At 38.9% G+C, this 27,739-nt stretch overlaps 1 protein-coding gene across 15 annotated transcripts in view; it reads left to right on the plus strand.

Annotated features, from left to right (window-relative positions):
• Positions 1-21,319, plus strand: part of RBMS3 (RNA binding motif single stranded interacting protein 3) — a 721,711-nt gene extending 700,392 nt beyond the window's left edge. For 11 of the 15 annotated variants that reach the window (XM_065666137.1, XM_065666135.1, XM_065666136.1 and 8 more), the window contains 4 exons: positions 8,614-8,694; positions 11,210-11,337; positions 13,446-13,509; positions 15,187-21,319. In XM_065666137.1, coding sequence (XP_065522209.1) covers positions 8,614-8,694; positions 11,210-11,337; positions 13,446-13,491 — 255 coding nt within the window. In that variant the 3' untranslated portion in view covers positions 13,492-13,509; positions 15,187-21,319. Of the gene's footprint in view, positions 1-8,613; positions 8,695-11,209; positions 11,342-13,445; positions 13,510-15,186 lie in introns of those variants that run through there. The other 4 variants (XM_065666139.1, XM_065666149.1, XM_065666150.1 and 1 more) reach the window with 2 other exon arrangements.
• The last annotated feature ends 6,420 nt before the right edge of the window (positions 21,320-27,739 follow it).

Genomic DNA, 27,739 nt, shown 5'->3' on the forward strand with positions numbered 1-27,739 from the left:
CCAACTCAAAGGCTGAACAGGGACTGCTGGTTCTTGGATGTGCATCAAGACGCAAGAATGTCCCAGAGCTTCACTCAAGACCCAGATGGAAGTGGGGTTCTGTGTTGAGCAGCCTGGAAGCCCCAGGTGCATATCTTGCAGGGTATGTGGCCATGCACTCCTGTCAGCAGTCTGATTTTCCTTGTATCCTTAAGCATAAGGATCCAGCATTTCCCAGAGGGAATGTGTTTGCCCCTACCTAAGCCTGGACTTGCATGTTCATGTGACATCAGTACAAGAAAGCCAGGCATCCCTAGTGCCACAGTTAGCTTTCAGTGTAAACCCCAACAGGAAACAGCTGATGTCTGCAAGGTATTTTGTGCTCACTGAATTGGCAAGTTTTCCATCTTTGGATGCAGAGTACTTGTGGACAGCTGGTTTTTATGAAGTTTTGGGTTGGTATCCTTTGGTTTCCTTCATCTGTCCAGTATGGACATTTGCATACGATAGTCTGCTTCTCTTTAGACTCTTCAAATTCCTGGAGATTTATTAGCCTCTAGAAGACACGTTTACCTCTAGAAAGCAATTATTTGGTCATATAAATGGATATGTTATTAATAACAGTTTAATTACTTATTACGCTATTTACTTATGTTGAAAATATTGAAACGTACATATCGGTCTTACTAGCAGCCATTCATCAGGGACTAATTGAAAAAATTGTATTCAGACAGAAATTCCTAAGAATTTCCAACAGAGTGGGTGCATAGGGAATTTTTATGTCAGTAGAAGCAGTTATAATTCTGCTGCATCACCCCTCTATTCTTCAGTATACAGAACCTGAAAGAGGAATATAAATGTGACAATCTCAGTGATTACTGACCCTGGCTGACCAAGACAGTGCAGTATATTCTTTTGTTATGATACAGTCACTATACCCTGGTTTTATATAGGGTGCTGCAGACAGGTTGTATATTATGTAATAAATCATGCACTAACCCATGCTCAAAAGCTTGCCCCAGAGATCTAATAATGTACATTCACAGAACAGGTATAGAGCGGGTATTAGAACAAAATAAAAAATGCCCCTTTTGTAGAGAAATTTGTAAGAACTGAAGAATTAAGAATTGAAAGTACAACAAATCACCCATCTTGGTCTTCGTGTTAAGCACAGAAGTCTTGCTTTCTTGCAAATGTATCCATCAGCCACATGGTATTTGAATTATGCAAAAAAGTAGTTTTCACGTCTTGAGGCTATTCATTTATGTGAATGCATAAATTTCTGTGCAGCCTCCATGAATCCCTGCCTACAGTGGAGGCATTGTCACACGGAAGACAAGAGCGAAATATCATGGGCTTAGGTATGCTGACTTGGGACTACAAGGATCATTGGCATCCTGAGGTCAAGTTCCATAGCTGTCTATAAACTGATAAATATAATATAGAATCATAGAATCAACTAGAACAATTTTTTATAAAGAAGGATTCCTAGAAGAAGTTTGCCTTGACATTAATGAAAGATAGAATCAAAATGGGAGCTTAATTTTCACATCCTGATGGATTTTGCTCCATTTTTTCTTTTCAGACACTGTTGAGATATCTGAAAGTGGTTTGAGACTTTCATCAAGTTCATTTGTAATGCCAGGCTTTAGACTTCAAAACGTGGTTAAAATGAAAGAGCCAGGTTTTTATTCATCTGTCTCTATAGACGTTTCTGTAATGCTGTTTGCATTTACTACAGTTTATACAAACCTGGGATTTTGTATGCTAGTGAGAGTGTGGTGCACAGCTGTATGTGGTGATCTGACAGTTCTCACATTTGTTGACTCTAAATAGTCTTTATCTGATTAGTCCTGATCACTTTGCTTTAGTAGCAGGCCTGAATTTTGGAAATAAAGAAAAGACATGTTAGTTGGCGGGGTGTGGGGGGAGGTAGGGAGGTGTGTGTAGGGATTTCTGAACGATACTTAGAACTCCTGAAGAGAAGAAGGAGATTAGTTTGTAAATATAGTTCTTGAAGTTATTATTCTCTCTGCCTTCATTTAACTTGCTCAGAGAATTAGGTAACATCTCATTAGGAAGGTTGAAAGGGAAGTGGTAGCCAGTGTTCCTAAATACATTTGTATTACTGAGCAGCAGGAAAGGAAGGTTAAATCTTGTAAAGAGTTCTATTCTATGCCTGAACAATGAGTGCAGTGGCCCAGTGATGGGATTCTGTTGAATGACAGTGCTGTTCTTGATAGGGCTATGGTAATTGTGCAGTAAAATTGCATTATATCATTATATTTTAGGCCAGTATGATAATTATTAGCAAAAAGATTGTTAATATATGCAAAAAATCCATATCTTTTATTCTCACATTCTTTAATTGGGAAAAACTAAGATTAATAACAGCCATTGAATAATTACAGGATTGAGCTGGAAAATGAGAATCTATCTGGGTAGCAAAAGATATTTGAAGTTTAAAGTGAAAAATGTGGTGGCTGGATATTGTATTTTATTGAACCGCCACTGGTGCTGATGAACTAGATGGTCTTTTTCTCTTCCTGAGTTCCTGCCTCTCCATGCCAGACTATGGGATAAGAGGACACAGCAAGACAATGTTCTTTTCTGTTGGAGAACAGGGTATTTTCAAATGAGAAGGTGGAACCAGGGACAAAAAAGCAGCTATTTTGTTCTATATTTCATTAAAGTTATAACCACTTCACAATGGTCAAAGAGAGATGCAACTTTTTTTCTTTGCAAGGAAAGAGATTTGAAAGTGGTAGGGCAGGTTTCCTTGGGGCGGGGGTGGGGGGGAAGGTGATAAAAATAAATGCAGCCAACAGTCTCATTTCCTTCAGTTTTCCAGCAATGCAAATGTTTTCACATAATTCTGTTAGTGATGCAGTGTCTAGACTTCTCAGATGGTTTATAAAAACCCCCACAAACAAACCCTGGCATTAATTCTGAGAATCCTAAAGGCTAAGTCATTATCATTGTGCTATAACTCATGCAGTGATAGGAAACCACAAATAGTCACCGAAGACCAGACTCTGGAATCCTTGCTCTTTTGAGACACATGGGTTAGCATTTACCCACATAAGGCATCCCATTTAATCTCCCTTCGGCAGGCTGCTGTGGTATAAATGCTTACCAGTTTATGCTGGTACAAGGCTTCTGCAGTTTGGCTCTCCCCTTGACTGGAAAGGCTCTGTGCCTTCTCAGGAACATGGAGGTTACTGAAATATGGAAAGTGATCTTCAGTTCTTGCAACAGATATATAAAAACAAAGCGAAACACCAGAAGGCAGCATTTGAAAATTGATTTTGTAAAAGGCCTTTTCTTTAATGTTTCTTCCTTGCTCATTGCCCCTTTTAAGCCTACTAAGTGTTGTTCAAGGTTTCCAAGTAAGCTTACCTGTTAATGTCTCATTTTGAAAATTCTTTCTGATTTTCTTTGGACCAGGAAACTTATTCACACTGATCAGGTTATGAATTGTTACCACTGTATAATCTCACAGTACTCATAATGACCAAGAGAGTTAAAGTATATCCAGTAGCTGCCTTCTATTCACAGCTGTGTTATTTTGTAGGCAACCAGGCTTTTAAATAGAACTGTACTTCAGGGTGTTTTCTTCAACTTTCTCTTAATGAAGACCTTCAGAATTTAAACAAAGTGTGTAGTCAAAGTCTTCTTGTGGTGTAAATGAAATTGTTTGGTCTTGCAAGAGGCATTTCCTCTTTCAGGCACTGTTTTGGTTGAAATTCAGTGCCTAAGATCTGATGTTCTAAGAAGAGGTGTTTGCAGTGTACCTCAGGTGTTAGACAGTTGCCTGCCTCTATATTAACCTGGGAAGAAAGGCAGGCCAGAGGCTTAGTAGGGCAAATGAATAAATGGATATTACTTGTGCTATTGTCTCAATATAAAAGTTCCTGTAAAATCCCTGCAGGTCACTCTGCTCTACCTTTGATGGGTAAAACATGTTATCCTACTGCAACATGTTCACTCACTCTGCCTGGTGCAGGCAGCTGCCTTCCCCCTATTTTTTCCTTCCCGATGTCTGCCACTTTTATGGGTTTAGTGTTTGCTGCAGGCTTAAAATGAAACTTGCTAGAGCCAATCTGGCATATCCGACTGTATGATCCTTCTTGAAGTGTCATTTTGTTCCCTCAACCTACCTCCTCATTCGTTACCTCCTTTCATTTAAGTGTTTGTAGTCAGAGAGGGAATAACTGAAGGAAGAGCAGAGCTGTAAGTGTATATTACTACTTTCTCATTTTCTAGCTATATATTTTTTCACATATTTAAGCAGTTTCAAAAAGGTAAAAACAAAAATCCTACTGGACCAGGTGTAAGTAGAATTGTAGTATATAGGCTATATTGATGCCCTGGTAAGTGCAGTCTGAATTAAGCAGACATTGTAAAACATGCATTATATTCTAATACTGCACATCCTCAGTGCTTAGAACACCCGTTCTATGTACTGTATGAAGAAATCAGCAGTTTACAAATAAATCAAGAGAGCCACCAGAAATGTCTCTTTTTCTTTCTGTAGTAGAAATTATCAGCTTTTAAAGGATCGAAGGGCCAAAAAACCTCCCTTATACCCTCCAGATCCATCATCTGTGTGTGCAGGGTCACTATACGTTTTACTGTCAGAAATAAGCAGCTTCTACTTTTAGACCCACAAGGCCTGTGTAGTTGTGGAACAATGAGCAGTGTTTTCTTCTGTCTTGCACATACTTCGTTGAATGACTGATCACATTACAGCTCTAGAATTTTTTATCCTGATGAAAACATATAACAAAGAAAGAATGGATTTGAATTTTTCAGATTCTCTCATTTCAGCTCTTACAGTACTAATATTTAGTGGAATTTGCTGGGTACTGCTAAGCTGAGCATGTGAGTCATACTGTCTCTCTTTAACACATACATGTGGATAAAGAACTTTAGCGAGTGTGGTTCATGGAGAAAAATCTCAGTGATGGTCTTCTAACATAGATGTCTTCTTTGTTTGCCATCTGCCTACTTCCAATTTACATTAGTTTCTTGAGGTAGATGGGAAGCCATATGTAGACTCTGTACATCTACACGACCTTGGTCCTCATAGAGCTGCAGAGTCCCTCAGCTAAGGGATGATCTTAGAGCAGAATCTTCATCCTGGGTGGCTCTGAGCCGGATAGATATAAAATGTTTAACTTCTGAATCTCACAATTCTATGTGAAGCTCTTTTCCACCTCCCAGCGTGGTCAGCCCTCATTCCAACACATCTGGAGCACACTGTTTGACAGAATAGCTGGGTGAAGTGTCTGAGGGAGCTGGGGAGAGACACAGACTCCAGAGGGCTCAGTGCATGCTGGATATGGAAGCTACTACAAGCAGTGTTCAGGAAGCTTTCTGCTAAAAAAACAACTGTTAATATTCATGCCAAAAAATTCAACGCCTGCAGTACTCAAAGCCATTGATGTATTGACACTGACATTGTGCCTTAGCACTATGTAATCTTTAATGTATTTATCCTGTGGGATCAGAGAATTAGGATTATGTAGTGAATAAAGGAAATACATGCAAACTTGATTGAGCTAATGTCAGTTATAACAAAAATTAATCTGTCCTCCTTTTTCATTAGTAAACAAACTAAACTAAAGAAGCTTCTCAATGCTAGGCTTCCCATGGTGAAAACAGACCCAGCCCAGCAGACACTCCTGAATTCATGTGGTTTCAGCTGGGACTCCCTGTGTCTGTGAGGGGACTTTAGGTACTTAAGACCAATTGTGTCTCTGAGAACTAAACCATAGTTTTCCTTTATAGTTTTGTAGTTTTACAGAGCCTCAGTGGATCTTTAAGTAACAGTCTAGAGACTGAGAATCAGTTCCAAGCCCCTAAAATGTGTTTAATTGTTGACCCGGAAATTATGAGAGTATCTTTACATTCATAAAGATATATACATCAATATGTTTGGTTATTCCATTGAAGGGCACAACATATGTACCTGTGATATAGACCAGTCTGCTGCACTGTGTTCAAGGGCCAGCTGTTAAGCAGCAGTACTCTGTAGGATTGAGCCTTGGGTAACTTTTACTATGCCACAAAACCTGTCATTTCATTTATGCCATTGGTGGAACTGATTTGGGCCACATCATTTGTTTTAATTGTAGAGCTCTAGATGGTTTAACCAAAAGGTTGAACCACCATTACAGTGGATGTGACACGCAGAATTTTGTGTATATGGAAGAAGTCACATTCCTACAGTTCTTCAGGGAGTCTGGCAAGTAACTAGATGGCTTTGGTCTCCAGCACTGTACAACACCTGCTATTTGGCTGAATTCAGTTTAAATTCATGCAGAAAAAAAAATTAAACCTGGAGAGTATGGGGAGGTAGGTATGTCTGGAAAGCACAGGGCAGCAGTTTTCCCTAGAGATTGAGTAGCAGTGAAGGAAGCAATACAAAGTAGTCTGGCAAGTAAGATCATAATCTGCCTCAAGAGGAAAACGGTAACACTAGAAGTAAGAAACTGTGTGGCTATCGAGAACAGTGCTTGCAGAGTAGGCAAAGGCAACAGTTAATTCCAGGACAGTTTCAATTGTACTACTACAGACCTCAGTGCCAAAGCATTTTGCAGAAAAGTGGAGTGGTCTGAATTAAAAGGCAATTGAATCATTTTATGTTTGTGCATTTAAACTTATGCGTTTGTGTGCAAGATAAGAGATTGGCAGACAAGCGCAAGTTGTGAGAGTCTGAATGCTGATCTTCTGTGGGGTTCAAGGAAGATCTTGGAGGAAGTCCAAGTTGAGTGAGGCTGCTTTATTCTTTAAATTACCACTTTTAACTAAAATCTATATATATTTGTCCAAGTGAAGCTAGCCTGTGTAGGTGTTTAAAAACCTTGTAGGTCTTTGCAGGACTATAAGAATGAGTACTTCAGGTTAATGTTAAATATTGACACATTTAGAACAATGCTACACAGCAGATGTCGTCCCAACATGTGACAGCAACATTACAAAGCAGAACGAATGGAGCGGAAGCAGCTCTGGAACACCCTGCTGTAACATTCTCATTAACTCCTAATCTGTAAGGCTGGAGAATAGCCCAACTGTACTGAGTACAATAGGGGTTGGTTGGCCTAATGTCTTTGGTGGGTTAGCATTCATAAAAAAAGCTATTGAATTCAATTCTCTTTCTGAAGAACAAGGAAAAGGAGCTGCAGAAAAACATGGCCTGATGCAGGCACACAGACACTGGGGACACTCCCAACTCTGTTCCGGTTAAGGAAAACACTGTGAATTTTTGCTAAAATATTGTAACGGTTTTCAACACAATATGCTACTCCTATTGCAAGTGTACACGCTATGCCATCTATGTTCCTACTGATTTATCTTTTTTTCTTTGGAAAACAGTTTAACTCAAGTAATGTTTTATTTTATTCTACTTGAATGAAGACTTCAGAATTTAGCTGTGGGATTCTTAAATGTGCTGTTCTCATTCCCTAAGGCCTTTCTACAGCATTGCTGCAGAGTCTGCACCCCACTATGCAATTTCATAATGCGTGTTTGTGACAGGCATATCAAACCATCCAGTTAGTTTAGAATTGAGGTGAGAGAGTGCTTTAAATGTAAATTTTACTGTAAACAGTGGAATAATATCTTGCAAGCACTTCCTAGCTCTGCCAGGAAGCAAGGCTATATTTAACTCATTTTAAAATTCATCAAATACGTTCTGGGCTGATTCAGATCTTTGGTGTGTCTTTGAAGATAACATGTAGTGGAAGTGTTATACAGTCCATTGTGGAATTGGGCACATTCTGAGATTCTTGTCAGTGGAGGCATTCAGTTAGGACTGGATTGTAGAAAGAAAAATGCACATAGATCTGATGGGTTAGTATTGATACCTTATTAGAAGGTTTTAACAATATCTGTTCAGAAGCTTTATAAGGAATGCTGTATATAAAGAGATTAGTTCCATACCAATGGCAAAATTCACATGCACTCATCTCTTTTAAAGAAGATTGTCTTGTAGTGCTTGGGTTAGGCAGTGTTTTAGAGAAGCTAATACAAAATATTGCTATAACAGTAATTTGCAGAAGTTTCAAAATGCATAAAAAAGATTGCTAGATATTAAGAATAAGCCATAAGAATTTAGCTATAGATTCTGCGTACAAAAGGAAAAATTCCCAGATGCATCTTCCTCTTCCTTTGTTTTTCCTGTCTGAGTGCACCTCACTGCAGCTTTGTATCCCTGTAAACTCAACTGCTGTTATTGATAGGGTTAAATATAGCCTGGAATAAACCTGTCAAATGTCATGCTTCATTTTCTGTAGATGTCATTAGATAAAGATCAATAAGACTCCAAAAGATTGTTTAGGTGTTTTTTGTATATGTAACCACTATATGCTGCTATTGTGTCTCTACTGGTTGGGGTTTACTTCTAAGTCCATTTTAGAAGCCCTGTGAACAGTCTAAATCTATTAGCAAGATGTTTGCTATTGCCTATATCCTACCACTGCCTAAAATCCTTAATTAGAAGAAATAATGGGCTATACACTAAGAAAAAACCTCTGAACAGGAAATTGGAATAGTGTCATGCTTCTAATATGGTTTTATGCATCTTGCTTGTGGTTTTCTAATGTTCATTTGCCTTTAATTTTGTTCTAGTACATGACTGCTGCTGCACCTATGCAAGGGACCTACATTCCCCAGTACACTCCTGTGCCTCCAACAGCTGTCCCTATTGAAGTAAGTTTGCCTCCATCAATGACAGTAGAGCAAAGGGCTAGCAGAACTCTTATCTATTATGCCTCCTTGCACCTGTTGTTTGAAAGGGGCCTAAAGTTACTTAATGGAATGTTGCCTGTAAGCTTCCAGCTTTTAAAATGAGGACTGCAGATTTCTTTCCTTTTTCTCTTCTTTTTTTCTTTTCCTTCTTTCCCTTCCCAGCCCCCACCCCACCCCTTTTTTTTTTTTTGTTTTTGTTTTTGATTTTTAAGTATTTGCAAGGGCTCTTGTTTTGCATTTGTTTTGTTGTACAGCAGAACATGGAATAAAACATCAGTGATTATGACTGTTTTTTCCCCATGTACTTGGGAGGGAGATGGGAAGAGACAGGAAAACAAACCCAGCAGGCAGACCACGAGCACAAAAGAGATTCCAAGAAGAGAAGATTGCAAGAGGGTTTGATGCGGTCCTTAGCAAGTATAGGTAATTGCTGAAACATTTAGCCACCAGAAAAAGTGATTGAGCAATGGAAACCTTCCTCTTGTATATACAGACGTGGAGGATGCTGCACTGACTGAGTGCTTTTCATCCTTGAGGAAGGATTCGCTCCCTCCCTCGTTGGGGCTGAGTCATGCTGATGACAGTCTAATGAGTAAGTATTTACTCAACCCTGTAGACCACAAGCTGCCGGGAGAGTGTCAGCTTGGCCTCCACTTCTGTGAAGCTTCATAAGGGCCACTGAGCACAGTGAGAGGAGGGACCCTTGGCATCCTCTTCCCTTTGTGCTTCTCTTTGATGCTACCCTCTTTTATTAATAACTTCTTTCGTATTCTGGGGTGATGCAAGGAGTGCCAGGGTCTCTGTACTTCTGTCTTTGTCTGTGAAGACTTCAGAGTTTGCGCTATTACTACTCTGTGCTTTGGGGCTAGTGGTACTGTTGGCATGGCTCCACCAACAGTCAAGTGGACTTGTCTTGGTTTCTTTCTTCTTTCTTACTCAATTCACAAGCCCTGAGATTCTCAAACAGGAAAGGCTGCTACTGTTCAGTCATACTGAGCTGGTCATGTTTTAGTCTTTTTTTGCCTCAGGATAACTTTGCCCCAAACCTTGTTTGCTTCCAAACAGGCCATGAGTGCCTCTTTTCAATTGCTATTCTTAGGTATTATACTGGGCAGATACAAATCCAAATCAAAAAGATGTAGTGGAATGGAGAGTGTTTCATAGCAGTGGCTGCATATGGTGCTGACCAGTGCTAATGAGAAATTGAGTTAATTCTTCCTCAGTCCTCCTCCCCATCACTCACTGGTATATTCAGCCTGCTAAAGTAACATGATGTCATAATTTTCTTCTATAATAAACAAAATATTATCTAAATATATAGCCTGTCTTGCTGTGATCCAGTGATGATAATTAATGTTTATCTGTATTCATGTAGCATCATGAACCAGGACTCTATTATGGTAGATGTTCCACAAGCAGAGAGCAAAAAAATATACCCTCTGCCCCAGAGAGCTTACAGTCTCAGGATGAGATGGACAAAAGCAGAAGGATAAAGGAAGTAGACAGAAAAAGATAATGTTGATAGTCTGTTAAGCAATAGATATGGAGAATTTCTGAAAAATAAAACTGATAGCTTTAACAGATAATTTAAAACAAACTACCTGTTGTTTACACAGGACTAATAAAACCAAAGCAAGTGCTTTGTGCTCCCTCTTCTGGCTCTGTTGTGTGCAATACAGTAATAAAGCATATTCCCTGAAGAGACCTGCTAGTGTTACTCATGTGATCAATGCACCAAGCATGAGAGTAAAGGAAAGAAAATACAGCTTACTTTGAAAGCGTAAATATACTTAAAAATAGTACCATTCAGACTGTCTAAATAGGAAAAGATATGGATGATGTTAAATTCATACATGTATTTTGTGTTTAATTTTCATTGTTTTTGGAAACATAAATGAAACTTCATTGGAGCTTTGACTTAACAGATAAAAGTCTTTAGTGTGAAGTAAATTTATTTTTTAAGGGACCATATAAAAGCAGTGTGTAGAGGAGAACGGTATTTTTCCAATGCAGCTAAAATTCTGTTGGAGGTATAGTAAGTTAGAGAGCAGTGAGCCTATATTCTGCCTTTATCGCATTGCAGATCAGGCAAAATAAATGTGAACTCACTGTGAAGTTGGGTAAGTAAGTGAAAATCAGAAGAGCCATGCATATGTTGAAAAAAGACAACAGGTAAAATCCAGAATCCACTGAAGTCAGAAGTTTTACCTCTGTCTTTGGAGGCAGGGAACTGCCCTCAAATGTGTTTTCCACTGCAGCCTGTGAGAGCAAAATACACAGGGGCTGGTATGCTAAGGAAGCTCCTTGTTGCCAGATTAGCTCTAAAACTGATGGAGTTTGATGTGGTTCTGTTATCTCAAATTCTCTCAGCCTCTAGAGAAATACAGGAATGGTGAGCTTGTGCTGAGCTGTTTTATGTAGTTCACTGCAGTAAGCAAAATTAGTAAGTTTTTCATGTTATCATTTGATTCCCTAGGGTGTTGTTGCTGATACTTCTCCACAGACAGTAGCATCTTCATCACAGGAAGCCAGTGGTCAACAGCAACAGATGACAGTGGAAACATCCAGTGAACACGCGCCTGCATATTCTTACCAACAATCTAAGTGAGTAGGCATGCACTTTCTAACCAGAGGGTTTTGATTCTTGATTAGGGTGGGCCATATTCTGCTCCCCACTTCAGCAATATAAATTCTGGGTAGCTTTGTTGAGTCTGGATATATAGCAGTGCAGTTAGCAAAAGATTTTGGTTGATGGCCTCACCTTGGCAAAATGTCCTTGCTTGCAATGATATGCTCTCTAACTGCTGCTTTTCTGCACTCAGAAGGATTTCAACAACTGCATTAATGATGATCATGCTGGGCTAAAGCAGCATCTGGCTTCAGAGGTTAAAGAGGGTTTAAATTTTGCAATGGTGAAAATATTGGCACAGTACACATATAAAGATTTCTTTCTGGAAGTGTAGCTAATGAAGCAGTATAAATTGCCTCAACTTGGTATTTGTGATTATGCAAAATCTATGCCTTGCAGACATTACTCCTGAGAGCAATGCTTGCTCCTGAGAGCACAGGAACTGGAAACAGAAGAAGGGTTAAGAAAGGGATGGGGAGAAGCACTATTCTGTCTTTCTTCTGTCCTCTTCACTCTTTATTTTCTTCCCATGGAGTACATTGGAAAATTCAAAATTTATACACTGACAACGCGGGATCTAGAATGCCTAAAGAGTTGCTTAATCTTCAGCATAATCCTCAAAAATTCCTTCTCTTTGGCACATTAAAACCATACTCTCACAAAGGGAAAGTTACATACTGACAGCGTACTCACCGGGGATGATCAGTGTTGTACAGATTCTAGGAAGGAGCTTAAACCCAGTCCTTTATTAATACATGTATATTTAACGCTGCCATCCCTGTGAAAAGGAAATTATGCATTTTTTATATTGGGGTCCTGGGGAAGGAAGTAGACAAATAGTCAGAAAAGAAATGTGTCAGATATGTCAGTCAGTGCATCATGACATAGTACTTAGAGAGGCATAAGGTAGGAGCTGGTATAAGAATGACTAGAATTACACCAGTCTGTCAGTTCCTTTACTTCATTTTTGACCTCTGGAAGTGGAAGATGCATTTATTTGTCTAACATATGAGTAACAAGTTGTTTCAAATCAATGTCCCTTTTTGTCTACAATAAAACATAAGACCTCACTATTTCTTATGTCGTGCCCATATTTGTCTATACTTGCAAAAGCAATTCATCACAAGCTTTTTGTTGATGCACCCGACTGGAGATGCAGTCTATGCATGTGAATCCCTTCTAGTCATCAGTCTCTTTGGCTCCTGTAAATAAATGATGGAAAAATGTATTTAGAGTATAATGGACAAAGAGAGAAATATCCTGTTGGCTTATTTTGATGGCTGTGTTCTATAGGGATTTGGATCTGACCATTTCTGTATTTCAGTTACCTTTTTCTAAGTCTTAAAGGAGAAGGACTTTGTTCAGAAGTCCTCGTAAGGTATCTGTAAGCAGCAGATTCTGGCATTTTTCCCAAATAGGAGGAAACTGTGCTGCAGTTCTTTCTTGAAATGGGTGCTGTGTTTCTTGCCAATGTGGTGAGTTCCCACGTTCTCTGAGAATGAGGTCCCTCATCTTTCCTTGTCAGCTACTGCCTTTTTACAATGATGGATAAACTTCTAATGGCACTGCCATTTATCGTCAGAGGAATTTCTCTTTTAATCACACAGACAGATCCACTAGAGATTTTTTATTATGATTATTTCAGAATTTTTGTCTGAAACATGCCCTCTATTTATATCTGCCAGTGGGAGTCAGAAATGCAATGTGAGGGAAGCTGTAGAAGTGAATCAAAATACACAAAATCTCTGTCTTAAAAAAAAAAAAATATTCTGCCAGAATATTTCAGTAACCTTTAATGTAAGACCAAGTGAAGTTGTTTTCTGATTAAAATATAGTTTTATTAATCTGCTCTTTGAAGGGCACATTTGTTGATAGCAAGCATTGTGGCCAGTATACAGCAGCTGTTTTCAAAGCAGGTTGAGAGGAAGTAATTAACATGACCAGACAATGATTTTGTCAGATATAGGCAAAGGAAAAGGCAGACACTATAAAATTATTTCGTAAGAGCTGATCAGTCAGGAGAAAAGTTATAACAGTGTATTTTATTATATTTATTTTCTTTGCAACAATGACGAAATTGCAGGCAACGAAGGAGAGGCAATGTACTCAGAATGAACTGGGTGGTATAAGGACTCTGTACTCTCTTTGTAAGTAAAAATAAATCACTAGACTTGAAATTTAAATTCTACTTTTTTAATCAGCATACACGTTCTTTTATTTAATATGCTGGCTGCTGTATTTGAGGATCCCACCCATAGATGTTCAGGATTTATATCTTCATGTCAAAAATCTGGCTACCTATTGGGTAGCAATATAGGAGAAACAACCCTTGTTTTTTGAGCAGAGGACTCTGCTTTATGAGGAAATCACCTCATTCTATTTTAAATAAATACTCCCTTTATCCTTGTAAATCTTTAATTTTGCACATAAAAGTAAGAAATCTATGAAGTGGAGATAGAGATCCTTTCCCCCTGAAAAGTGTACTGTCTTCCCTCTAAACAAAACTCTGCTGGATGACAAACTGTGATTTTAAAGGTGGAAAGAATTACATTTTCTAGAGCCTTTGGTGGGCAAACTCAGTGCCAGGCTAGATTAGAGAGTGTGTGCTGTGACTCTTCAGTGGATATGGTCTCTTACATATATGGTGGCCACTTGACCCAGAGGGGCAGTGGAACCTTAGGAGGTGACCATCAAACTTGAGTGCTCCTACCATTTGTTAGACATAGAAAACCCAAAGAAAATAAGTAACTCTTGCTTTCCACATAAATCTGTTGTTAACATTCAAAATACTGATTTTCAGAATTCACGCAATGAAAAAGTCCTTTGGTAAAGTTAGTGTTTAAAATTAAAGTTACTTTTACGTTTACCATCTCAGAAAAGTAGTTTTGTGGCAAATGTTATGTCATCAACATTCTTCACAATTTAACTCTTAGTATTAAAATTAGTTTAAAACTAAGCGAGGCAAACGCATTAATGCTTGCAAATGAAAAGGTGCTGGATTTTCTTGTGTTGAACTTTGGTTGGAAAAGGATTTTTTGACGTGCATGTTTTGAGAACTGTAGGAAAAGCATTAGTTAACCCTTACTGGTAACAGCATTTATTACGTATGTTCTGTGTCTCCCCAAAGATCTTATATAGTCTTGCTAAGTTTGATGTGACATATCTTTAATTGACATGAAACCTCAGAAACACAAATGTAGAGTTAATCTTCCATAAGAAAAAGGTTGATAGTTTTGCTTATTCTGTATGCTAAATTTAGAAAGATTGGACACTATATGATAAAAAGAATGCTAATTTTCCCAATTAATATTATAATGAATGTTTTTACTAAGTTAGCCATAACCAGCTCATTAAGCAGATTGCTCCACAGTCTAACTGTTTCTGCCATCAGAAAATGTGTTCTTTTTAGCAAATTGGATGTATCCTTTTATTGTAATTTTATCCTTTGTTTTATTATTAGTATCCAAAATAAATAGTGCCACTTATTATTATGAAAGTATTCACTCTCTCATTGAATTACTCTTGAAATATTTTTACAGTGTTAAGCCACGTATTCAGCTCATTTCGGTGTAGTTAGACTGCCCATTAAGCATCGCATTAACAAGAGCAAATTCATCTGCTTAGGATGTGTTAACGTCCCCAAAGCAGGAGTTCCCACTTTCTGCCTGGCTGCTTTCAGCTTAGTAGTGGTATCATATTTAAACAGCTGGAAAGTTAGTTTAGCTTGGATAACTTTTAAAGAGAATTGGGTGGAAGAAAAGGGGAGCAGCCTGTTTCAAAGTTGTTTTGACTCAATGACCACTTTAATTCAATTGTTTTTACAGACAATAAACAGGACTGAAGAATGTCGGTCTGAAATCTTTGCCTTGAATGGAGAGACTTCGCTGAACAAGAAGTTGGCTTCCAGTTTGCACAGGCGTCAAATGAATGCTTTTTTTTTCTACCTTTCCCAACGAAAACAAAACAGTGTTTTTATGTGCTGTGCAAATGGTTCCGTCATGTAGTCTGACATTTTTATTTTTGCTATTTTTTTCTTTTTTTTTTTTTATTTTTACTAAAGAAAGAACCCAGAGGAAAACCTCTGGTTGACATTTCATCTGGACAAACATTTGACTTCAGAATTTACCTGGAAGTGTAGCTAGATTTATTTTTGTTTTGTTTTTTTAAACAGAAAAACTGATGATGTCAAGAGGGAGCAAGTTGTGATGAAAACCAATTGTCTTCCTCAAAAATTAAGCTACTCTTTTTCTCTTGTTTTCTTTTTCTTCTTGTTTTAAATCTAGAGTGGGGGGGGTTTGTTTGTTTTTGATTTTTTTTTTTTTTGTTTTTTTAAAGAAATGTTTAGGTAAGGTTTATCTTGAATCTTAATTGCCTTAATTTTAAGGACGTCAAAGGCTCTCAAGGCAAGCTGTCAACGTCTTGTTAGAAAAACTGAGAAGGAATTGAAACTGCTCACACCGGTGCTGGTGCAGAAGTTTAATAGACTGAGTTTTTGGAGTGAACAAGAAATAAACTGTACAGTTTAAAAGAAAATGATTTTCTTCTTTTGAAGAAAAGTTGATGATAAAGGAACTGTGGCCACTGAAAGGATTGGAAAAATGCTGGGACTTTTATGAACTTTGTCTTAAGTGTTGACAGAAAAAAATTCTAGAAGGCTAAGGCATTTTACAGTAAAGTTATTGAATTGAGAAAAAAACTAACTGCATTATAGAGAATGCAGGGTTTTTTTCTTGCAGAATGCAGATTTTTTTATTTACAAAGCGTGATCGCTAGCAAAAGCATTAGTGCTTTTTATCTGCAGTCTTTTTTATGAGCTTTAAGAAGTTTTTAGTCTGCTTTGCTTGTCACATTGCAAAAACCTAGCTTAAGAGCATTAAAAAAACTTAAGTAGATAGGAGCTTATGGTCAAAAAAAGTGCAAAAAAAGCAATAGATAGAAGAAATTGTTGACAATTTCTGTAGTCTTTCCTAGTTGTGAACAAATGCAGCCTATGGATGGCCTATTTTATACCAAAGATGAAGTGACACCCTAACGCAGTCCAGAAGATAGAGATTTTTTTTTTTTTTCCTTTTTTTTTATCTTTATTTGACCTACATGGCCGGACCAGTTCTTACTTTCTTGTTTGTTTAAACTATCTTCCACTGGTGTTTTTACATACTGCATATGTTTATAGTGGAAATTTCGGAATAGTTGGGGTTAGAAGCTTGTTGATGGTGTGCTTTGGAGAACATCCCAAAGCAAGGGGGAGTGGATTGCCAACTAATCTGTCCGGGTGGGCCTTAATTTCGATGAGTTTTTCTGTTACATTGCCTGATCTTTGGTATTTCTACTGAAACAACAGTCTTCCTTCTGAATTCCGACATACTGCAGATTCATTTCTTCACCTCAGTCTTTGTCATCGTCCAGCATGCATAGCCACCTTAATTCTGTGTTTGTTTTTCAGTGATGCATTTGAATTGCCAGATAGAGGCAAGCGAAAGCAAACCTGATCCTTGATCTCATTTTAGCTCTCCCTTACAAGCAGAAATGTTGAAAATGATGTAGTATTGTCATGCAGACAGGAAGTTAAAAATTATTCTTCTCTGCTATTATTTCTGTTGTCTTAATATGTTGGCTGACAATCACTAATATATGATTAGGCAAAAAAAGACACTAAATGGAATCCACTGAAACCTGATTTAGGAATGACAGTTATTTTCCATAGAGAAATCTTGGTTATGGCCCTCACTTTTTCCAAACAGATGAACGAAAAAGTTGAGAAGCAAGTCAAAAGATGATCTTTTTCCTTAAGGAGGCAGAAGAGAAGCAGCATTTGAATGTATGCATACATACGCATATATCTATATGTAAAAATTAAACCAAGCTGTTTTGAATCTTCCTCCTACCAGAAGAGAGGGGAAGCTTCATCACATTTATTGTGGTGCATTAGAGACAGGGTATCCATTAAAAATAATAAAATTAGAACATATATATTGGATCAGTCTGATTCAGCTACCCAGTTCTAAAAAGAGATCTGTGTTGCCCTAACCTGACTTTTTTGGGGAAAAGAACACAATATTTTTTTAAATTGATAAAACAAGATCATATTTTTTAACATGGGGGGAGGGAAGGGGTTTCCCAAGTAAATGGCTGCTAGATATGCAACATAGAAAAGAGAGAAATGGGGGTTCATGTGGTTCTCCACCAGAAGAAGAGGGCCTGATTTTCAGAAGTGGTAAAACTTTTGCTTTCTCCAGAGTAGTTGTTGATATTCAGTGCTTCTGAAAACCAGATGATGCCAAAGTAAAAGAACAACAAAATCCGCAACATGTTTTCAATTCAGAAAAGAAGAAATCCTTCTGTTTCACACTCTGCTGTCTCATTACTCTTTTTTCTTTTTGAGAGTGGCACTTGAATTTTGTCTTTGGATAAAGGTTCCCTCTTTCTTTGGAGGGCATATGAGGAAAAAAAAAATCAATCTAGCCTTATTTTCTTCCTTCCTACATGTATTCCTTTTCTGTCTCTCTCTGAATTCTTTGTACAAAAATATAACCCCAGACACAAGTCAGTTAAATATGTAATAAACACATTTGTTTCTGTGTTAGTTCTAATGTGACACACAAAGTCTCATTTACTATCAACAATGAGGCTACAAGGTAGCTACCATGTGGCTGATGAATATGCTGAGGTACCTTCTTGTTTCTATTCAGAACTCTGCTGCTTTATTTATACATTCAGAAACTTTTTTCTTATTTTTTCAGCAAAGTTAAACGATCTCAGTGTTTTTTATTAAGCCCGACAGGCATCACAGTAACATGATGCCTGCCACTTTAAAGTGTTTCAAGTGCATTCTGTATTAGAACTGTTCCCTTCTTTTTCCATGCTATAATGTTCAATAGTGTTTGAAATAAAAAGAAACAAAGCAAAGAAGTAGAGGAAGAAGAGAAGGAAAGAAAATGGATCCCTTAAATACAGCTGATCATGTTACTGATCCCAAAAAAAACAGTGAGCTAGTACTTGAAATTCCTTGAATCGTAAACAGTGGTGGACCTTGAATATAAACAGTCATAGATTATAAGGTAAGAAAAAAACTTATTTGGAACATACAAAATGATCAGAAAGTGGTAACTTATTTGTAAAATAAGATGAGGTAAGAGAACAGTGGAAAAGCAACACACTTGCTGCATGGGTGTTGTTGTAGGACAGGAATACTTGGTGGCCTCTGAAATCTGAAACTGGTTTTCTTTGTGTTCTGGCTAATAAGATTTTTTGGAAGATTTTATTATTATTATTATTATCTGTTTGAATTTCTGTTTTCCTTTTTTATTTTCCTTTTTTTTTGGGAGACCTGAATTTATAAAGTCAGTATCTGTCTGTCTTACCAATTTAGCTTTAAATGTCAGGAGGGTTCCTGAAAGGTTGCAGAAACAACTGTAGAAGTCTAAGGCAATGGTGCCTGGCCCAGAGGTCTAGAAGTAACATTAAATCCATAAGCTGAACTGCGTATGTACTTTCCATCACACCTGAATACTTGTAAATAGTAAAATCTGGATGTTCAGGTTTGGTATTTTTGGTTTTACCTGAAAAGATAAATACAGAAGGGGTGTCATAAAATGATGAATTATGGCTAGAAAATTCTGTGTACCTGGGCTCGTCACTTAACATTGAGGAAAAAAAAATGATACAATGAAACTGAAGAGAGTGTTGTATTTGCAGGTGCTGACTCAAGTGTAGATCAGGGCACTGAGAAGTCTGTTCCCAGTGAGGTTGCTGAGGGACTCTCCTTCCTATCTGGCTCTACTGCTGGTTTTGTAAGCACTTTTCACCTGTGACAGTCAGGCCTCAAATTGTGAATGTCCTCTTACTGCCTTCCAGTGAAACAGACTCTTGAAATGTCCTTAGCTTGTGCTTACTTGTATAGTTCTGTTTACCAAGAAACTGCCTTGGTTGTGTTGGTCAAGAAATGCACTGTAATGCAGAATGAGGCATATCTGAGAGCAATTGCATCACATTGTATCATCTTCTGCTATGGATGCATGCCCAACTGTGGAAGATAAAGGCTGGTGATTAGAGAAGTGAGGGCTTAAACTTTCAATGGGCAATGGGCTGAAGCATTCAAATGGATTTTTACTCAAGTAAAAATCAAATGAAGGGGTTTATTTATGTATGTATGTGTACCAAAACTCAGCAAATTTGAGGAAGCCTGCATTGTAATAAAGTTTATTTTTAATATGTCATAGTATTTGGATCTATATTATGTTGTTTATGGTACTGAAGGATAAGACTGATACTAAATGTTTAACAAATTGTCATGCTTCATGACTTTAAGCTTGATGGTGCTCCTCATGCCACTTCATTTTAATGCTGAGGTTGACATGAGCAAAACAGGTTTAGTCTGAACTCCACCTGTAGCAAGAGTCATGCTAAAAAGTGATAATGTGCTTAAAGTAATGAATCAATCCATTTGTAGTGATGAGACCAAATGTGGTAGTTGAAGATAGTAATGTTTGATACACACATGGTCAACATTTCCTTTCAAAACTTTATTTGACATGAAATTGGTCCGGATAGAAAAGAAGTGCCGGAGGGTAAGGGATTTTCCTGGTCATTCTCAGTAGCCACATGAACTAAGAAAATGGTCACAGTGTGATGGAAATGCAAAACAGAAAACAACAAAGAAGCTGACATTTGGTGTTTTAATCTTTTCTGTTTAATGACAATTGACTCTAGTAACAAAGATACCTTTAATTTCTGATATGCATACAAACAATCATGCATTCATACTTTCTCAGGAGGGCTGAGTGAGTAGCAGACTTCTCTCCCTCAGCTGAGCAGATTTCTAGGATCTCAGCAAGCAGCAAACATGCAGTGTAAGGAGAGTTATTTTTCCCTCAGAAAGAGCACCAACTTTTTCTATATTGCTTCCATCACCTAAATAGAGTGCTGTATGTACCCCAGAGTTTTATTCACCTTTGTGCCTCAACGCAGGCAGAAGAGACCCTTTCTTCTCCCCTTTATTTACATGCTCTTTTTTTAAAATTAAACAGAAAAATATGAGAGAAAAGTTAAAAAAAAAATCCCAGTGTTGGTTTAGCTTTCCATGATGAGAGGAGTTATTGCGTTTATATCAGTTGTTCAGTTCAGCTGTTAATTCCCCAACAATGACAGCTGAGTTCTTTCACCTCAATAAAAATGTGTAATGAAATGAAAAATGTCAGCCTTTGACAGGTTCACAAATCCATTTTTCCTTGTAGGGCCAAAGCCTGCAAGGTGTAAGCACCTTCCAAGATCTGGATCTGTTGTCCTTAAGAGAGTATCTGGCCAACATTAATTTTATGCCTTTAAGTGTCTTTCTCTTGGATAATAATTTTATTAATTTGGTGAAATTTACAGTCAGTTATATTTTTAAAAGCCCAAAAAAATACAGCCTAGAGAAAAGAACATGATCTTTATGTAACTGAAGTATTATTAAATATGCTGTATTCCAGAGTGGAAGAAAATTCTGCTGTCTTATGGAGGCAAAATAATTTTATGTAAAGCCAGGAAGCATACAGAATTCATATGGAATTTTTAATTGTTTTCCTTTCTAAAGGAAAATGAACAGATTCTGTCTGTAAGAAAAATCAAAGCAACTTTGAAAGCAGATGAACTTCCTATCAAGAAAACATGCATCATACAAATGGGACAGAGGTTCTTTAAAGCCCTTACAGACCTCACCGTAGCCAAAATGTAGAATGCAGAACCTCTGTGGTACATTAAATTATGAATCTTATTTATATGGGCATCTGTGTGCTGATGTCTCAGAATGTCTTTGAAAGATCTGTACTGCTATGATTTTTTTTATGTTTTCCATTTGTACCACAATCCTAAATAGCTGCCATTTTCCCACTCCTGGGGCTTTCTGTAGATCAGTGGATGTTAGGTTTAAACTTCTGTTTTCTTTGATGAAGCTTTCAATAAAAAAATAAAGAAAGAAAAGAGCTGGGTGACTCTGTTCTTGTGGCACCTTCCTGCAGAGGCTTCCCAAGGCCATGGCTCTTGTGCTGAGCACAGAGGGAGTAGAAAGGCTTTGCAGCGAAGTGTGCCTCTTCCGCGTCTTCGCCAGATAGAAGGAAAGCATTGGAGAGACAGGATGGCTCTGTGGCCCTATCAGCAGCACAACCACCCACATTGTAGGAGGTGAAATACAGGCGAAAGTTTTTCTCACTCCAAAACTGAGTGTTTAATAGTAAGAGATATCTGCTCTCCAGGCTCTCAGCTGTGCACCTGCTAGAACAATATTGCCTCTGTTTCTGAGGCTTATTTTAAAGAGTGACTTCAGGGCAAAAGTTGCTACGTGGAAGACAGAAAATATTTATGGAATAAGAACAGCCTAAGCGGTGGTAGTGTGAACCATACTTCATCTTGAAAGGGAATTGGAAGGTAAATTGCCTCCTTGGCCACATCTCACTGGGAACAAGAAAGCTATTTGGCACACTTCCCCATGACTGCTTCAGTCATTTGTGTTGCCATGTGCATTTCTTCCCGTGAGGGCTGTTTCTGTGATGAAGGCAAGGGTGTGCTGAAAGTGTCCAGAAACTCTCCTCGCCAGCCAAGGAGCTTTATTCACATGCTGGAACTCACTGACTCCTCGCTTTTACCTACCAGTAATATGGCTGTCTCCTTCAGCACTAAACACGTTTTGTGGGTTTGCTTGCACACTTTCCTTTTAATTCTTTTTGCCTGATGAAATGTCCATTGGTGAGCTTCTCACTCCATCAGTCTAATCAGGAATGTCCAAGAAATCTTTAGAAGACGGAGGAATGGAAGGCGGAAGTGGGTGAGAGGGTTTTTTTCAACTGCACATATGCTGAAATGTCCATTGCTGCTGGCTATGATGATGGTGAGAGAAGGAGGATGGCAGGAGGCTGAAGCTACAGCCTGCCTGGCACTTTGAGTAGTAGCTAAGTGGGAGAGCAGCAAAAGGTTGGACACTTTGTCCCACCAACAGAGGCAGTGCCGAGGTAGTTTATAGCTGATGCTCTGGCATCAGGTTCAGCTTTGTCACTTTCAGGATTGCTCTATTTACAAGATAATTCCACTTCAAATTTTACTGACAATATCACTAACAACTGTGGTGTTCATGGTTTTGGTTTTATCGTCTGTCAGTTTGGCTGGCTGTCTGCATATGGAACCAGCCTAAGGGGGGGTTGCATCATCTTCCACAGAAGTGCAGGTAAGAAGGCTTTCTCCTCTCCTCCTCTTGGTCCTCTTGGTCCAGAGTCGTGTTTATCAGTAGTATGCATCTGGCTTGAGATTAGATATAGGGAAAAAAAATTCTTCCCTGTGAGGGTGCTGAGGCACTGGCACAGGGTGCCCAGGGAAGCTGTGGCTGCCCCATCCCTGGCAGTGCTCAAAGCCAGGTTGGACAGGGCTTGGAGCAACCTGGTCTAGTGGAAGGTGTCCCTGCCTGTGACAGAAGGGTTGGAACTGGATGAGCCTTAAGGTAGCTTCCAACACAAAACAGTCTATGACTTCCACTGGAGCAAGCCATGTGTTCTGATTGTCACTTCCTGAGATTTCAGGGGTGTGAGGGTGGTTGGGGGGAAAACAACAACAAAACAGCTGCTGTAGAATAAACTGAGGATAATTCCACACTTAGCAAGTTTAAATACATTTTATTTGTACCATTTTAGGTGACCGGTGATTGCAAATGAAAAGCAAGGTCTCAATGTGCCAGTAATGATCAGCAAACACAGAAGCAAAGGGTGGGGAACAGACGGGACTGCAGCAGAAGTTACTGAAAGTGGCAAACAAACCAGGACACAAATGTGTGTGCCTGGTTGTTGGTAAACTTGTTGCAGCCCTTCTCTGTGCCATGGGGTCTTGTCAGTCTGGTCCTCAGGAGAGCACTGTATGCTATGCAAACATCTCCATATAACTTAGCAGAGCACAAGCTATAGTAGTAATTAATGAGTAACAGAATTGGTCCTGAGGATGCACGCAACGGGGTAATTTTATCTGGCAACTGGCAAGCCTGGCTGGCAGGGAGCTTGCTGCCACTGCTGCACGCAAGGCAGTCATGTTAATGGGAGACAGGCAGGAAGCAGGCAGCTCTCCATCGAAGCCGTCCCAGGGCCTCTCAGTTCAGAGAAACACAGATATGGTCAGCAAGGTTTGTTTACCAGTGTTACAAAGTTCCTGAAATAAAATTCCACTTTGAGGGAAAGATGCTGGGACCAAACCACATCCTTCCTTTACAAATGTGTACGTATAAACATCTGCCTAAGGCATGCTCACTTTTATCAGCTTGCTTTGCACTAGTACAGCACTGAACTTATTTAAAGGGACGTAAGTAATGACTAAATAATCTACTGGGTACATGCACCAGTTTAAATGGCGAAAGTTTATCTAGTTAAAATGATGTAGCTGATTTTTAAAGTTGAAGAGGCTTGTGTTTATAATGTGGCAAGCTGAGGCCCTAAGCTCTGCTGCATTAAAATACTGCTGAAAAATAAATGTGTCTGAGAAAAAGATAGAAGGCATGACTTACACCTATTATTTGACTTATTTCACCATTTGTTACCAGTCAATACATTCTCTATCTTGTGTGAAATTCAGCTGTTGATACACAGCCAACTGAAAATTGTGTAAGCTCCTTGAACATCATTCGTGTGGGATCTAATCCTTTGTTTTTCACTCACAAATCATTTCCTCCTTATTAACAGTTGTGCTATACCACACAGCAGCCCGCTAGCATCTCTTCCTCAGAGCAACTTCTCCTCACTGCCAATCTCCTGTGAAATACTCTCTAGTGGAACACAGGTCTGAGTTTTCCACACGTAATATGATTATTTTCTGGTTAATCTTGGTGATATATAAAGGAGTTGGTTGGCTACCACTGAATCCCTTTTTATAACAGAGTAGGAGGCTGACACAGGACCAGCCAGATCTCATCAGCTGACATCAGGGCACAGCAATCATTAGCCAGAGAAAGGAAAGAAATAAGTTGTTAGAGAAAGGTAAAGCAACACAGCCAACACAGTCAGAATTGTGTGTGTGTGTTCTCAGGTGCAGTGTGTGGCCTTTGGCATAGGGAAATGTATGCGTGTTTTCCTGTTCAGAGTCGCTCAAACACTTTACCTGAGCCTTAATGTCCACTGCACAGTGAACAGATCTGAATAAGCTATCAGGAGAAGCAGAGATCTGATCCAGTGCTTCCTTTCTCCATTTGTGCTGTAAGTTCCAGCAGTGAACAGTTTTCTTAGCAATCACCCTGACAGTCTGGCTTTCTTGCTGTAGAGGTGAGTCTTGGAGGAGGCCAGAAAGTTACCACTTACTTTGAAAAAATAAAAAGTTAAAAAAGAAAGATTCATTTTTGCAGTGTCTCTTCTCTGTTTCTCAACTGTGTCTGCTCACTATTATAGAATCATAGAATTGTCAGGGTTGGAAAGGACCTTAAGATCATCCAGTTCCAACCCCCCTGCAGGTGCAGGGACACCTCACACTAGACCATGTCGCTCAAGGCTCTGTCCAACCTGGCCTTGAACACTGCCAGGGATGTCCAATGCATGCTTCCAAATGAGCAAATAAATATTTTTTCAAGGAATACTCAGAGGCCCCAGTCTAAACTGGGTATCCTACAGACATGTTCTGCTAGGCTTATGAGGCAAAACAGAAAATGATCCGCTTAATCCATTGATTTGTATTTCTGCTAGACCCTCAGAAAAAGCTGACTACAGTGGGCTTCAGTGTTGCTGGTTACTTTTCACAGTAATAGCTGGCTATAGCACAAAGTTTGAAGTCTGCTTTCCAAAATCCATTTCCCTTTTCACATGTTGATTGTACTATGAGGGCTTTGGGATGTAAACAGCTGTTTGCAGATGACAGTTCTTGGAGAATAGCCAGTTCTCTTTTTTCCAGAAGAAAATATGCTCAGAAGAAACATCTACTGCTGTTTAGAAAAACAGTTACCCACTAGTTTCAGTTGAATAAGGTTCTGCCACCAAAATCATCTTGAGATGTAGGATTCACCCCTGAGCAGCCCCATAAGCCTTGGATGAGATATTTCTTCAATCCAAAAAGCCATATGTTTGAGACCTGACTGACCTTTAAATGCTGCTAAAGCTTTGAGCTTGCTCTGACTAGTGAGGAATGTTGTCTATAGCAATGCCTGAGACAGGACTGGCATCTACTACCCAAGACAACTGAATTGTCTTTGCAGAAGGAGCTTTCACCTAAACATAACCTAGATGGGAACCTTTTATCTTTACGGACTTGCGCAGTGAGCTAGCCATAAATCTGTCTCTTCTTTTGTCTTACTGTTGCATTAGGGGCAGGGGTTATGTTGGAGGTGTTTTCTGCATATGATATTTTCTCCTTGCTTTTCCTTGGAACAACCCTTTTGGTGCTCACTGCCTACTGGCAACAGTGCCTGTGATCCTAATGAGGAATCTGCCCCCACACGGAGGTGCAAGAGGCCCCTAGACAAAGAAGGCGTCGTTCTGCATTGAGGACCTCCCTGGGTTGCAGCAACAGTCCTTCCATTCGCCAGCCCAGGCTGCACGAAACATGTTAATTACTGTAATATGTTTCAGCTTTCATAGCCAGCTCCTTGTGACAGAAAGTACGAGAGAACAAGTCCTCCCCTTTTACCAGAAAAACAACAAAAAGCTGTCAGAAACTTCCTCCAGCTGTGGTGACCCAGGATCATGTAATTGCAAAAGCAACATCTCTGCTTTTCAGCTAAATTCTAGCTCATTTTATTATAACTTCCTTCTTCTACCGATCTACTTCAAACTCATTTATCTGTCATCCACATGTCACATCTGGTCTGGCATGCAGTGTGAACTTTCTGAGGTGATTTCCATTACTTGTCTACACAGCATCTAGGAGAAACCTTCTAATAGTGCCCAAAGCATGAACACCAAGCTATAACCACACTGGATTCTCTACTGGGACTTCTTTACTTATTTATTCTCAAAACATATTATTTTTTATTCAACTTGGAAAAAGTTCTCTGTAAAAAATAGGGATTTGTGCATTATATTTCACTCTGGTAAGATAAACGATTTAGCTGAGATTAGCAGTTCATCTGCTGAGTAGGAGTATTAAAGGCTATAGGTAATTGCACAAAATGGGGCAAAAATCAACAAACTTCCCCAGAAGAAGAGACAGGAAATTACCTTCCCTATCACAGAAGAGACTTTGCAGCCTGGTGAGGCTCTGCCCTGTTTTGCCTTTCCTTGGAGACAGCTACAGTTTAGGAAGGTAGAGATAGAGCAAGCAAGAGCTGCTTGGTTAAATGAATTAGCAAATAACTTTGATTAATTCTATGCACAGATAAAAGGGAAAGAACTGGAGCAGGACAGATGACTGAGGTGCACAAAGGCTGTGAGGGAACAAGGAAACTTGAATGTCAGATAGCATAACACCTGGCACAGAAAATTGTCTCCTCACTGTGGCACAGACAAGCATTCACTTTATCGGTAACGAGGTGTTATGTAAAAACATAATTTTATAGCAGGATTGCTTCTCCCAGTAGTGATATCTAGAATGATCCGAAAGAAATTATTTACAAAATAAAGCCCCAGTCCTTTTCCTCCCTGAACTACTCATTGCCTGTTCCCCCACCCCAACATGCGCAACCATTTCATCAGCACAGCTACACCTGACTATAGACATTAGTAGAACTGCAATAAGAGAGTCTGCCATAGCACTGAGTTTTTCAGATTTGTTTCTCTTGGCTTCCTTGGTACCATTCATATTTTAGGCTGTTGATTTACTTTTCCAAGACAGACAACATAGAGGTAACTGAATTTAAAATAATATGGCTTTAAAAAAACCCAACCAGACAAACAAAACCAAACCATAAATTGAATTACGGAAATGAATTACTTCCTAAATTAAAAAATAAGAACCAAAAAAGAATTATATACTTCAAGATTCACACTTGTGTAATAAGTTTGTTTGCAGACTAAAGTACTGACCACAGGCAAGAAAGATGGGTGCCTTCTGTCTTCTTCAAAGTTCTGCTTGCTTCTGCCTGTTTATAGAATGCCATTTAAGACAGGCAGTGCGTTGTGGGTATCAGTGTATGTTCATGTATATAAACAGACCCATGGTAATTTTTTGTGATAGGAATATGTAACATTGTCTTCAATCTTCTTTAAACCATAAGCCATCCTCAGAACTTGAATGTAAAAGCAAACTGCACAGCCAACAACCTGTTTCTTTCTTCCTATAACACTTTTCAGTGTAAAATGTGCTTGTACGTTTGATCTGCCTCACTGCATGCCAGTGCAAACTTGAGCTTTTGTTGCCCGCGTTTTTAATAGCTGTGGGTGCCATTTGGTGCAATAGACACAGCAGAGAGATGTGGTCTATGGAGAAGAGAATAAAAAGTATGCAAGTTCAAGT

Source organism: Lathamus discolor, chromosome 2 (genome assembly GCF_037157495.1).
Source record: "Lathamus discolor isolate bLatDis1 chromosome 2, bLatDis1.hap1, whole genome shotgun sequence".
Taxonomy (NCBI): domain Eukaryota; kingdom Metazoa; phylum Chordata; class Aves; order Psittaciformes; family Psittacidae; genus Lathamus; species Lathamus discolor.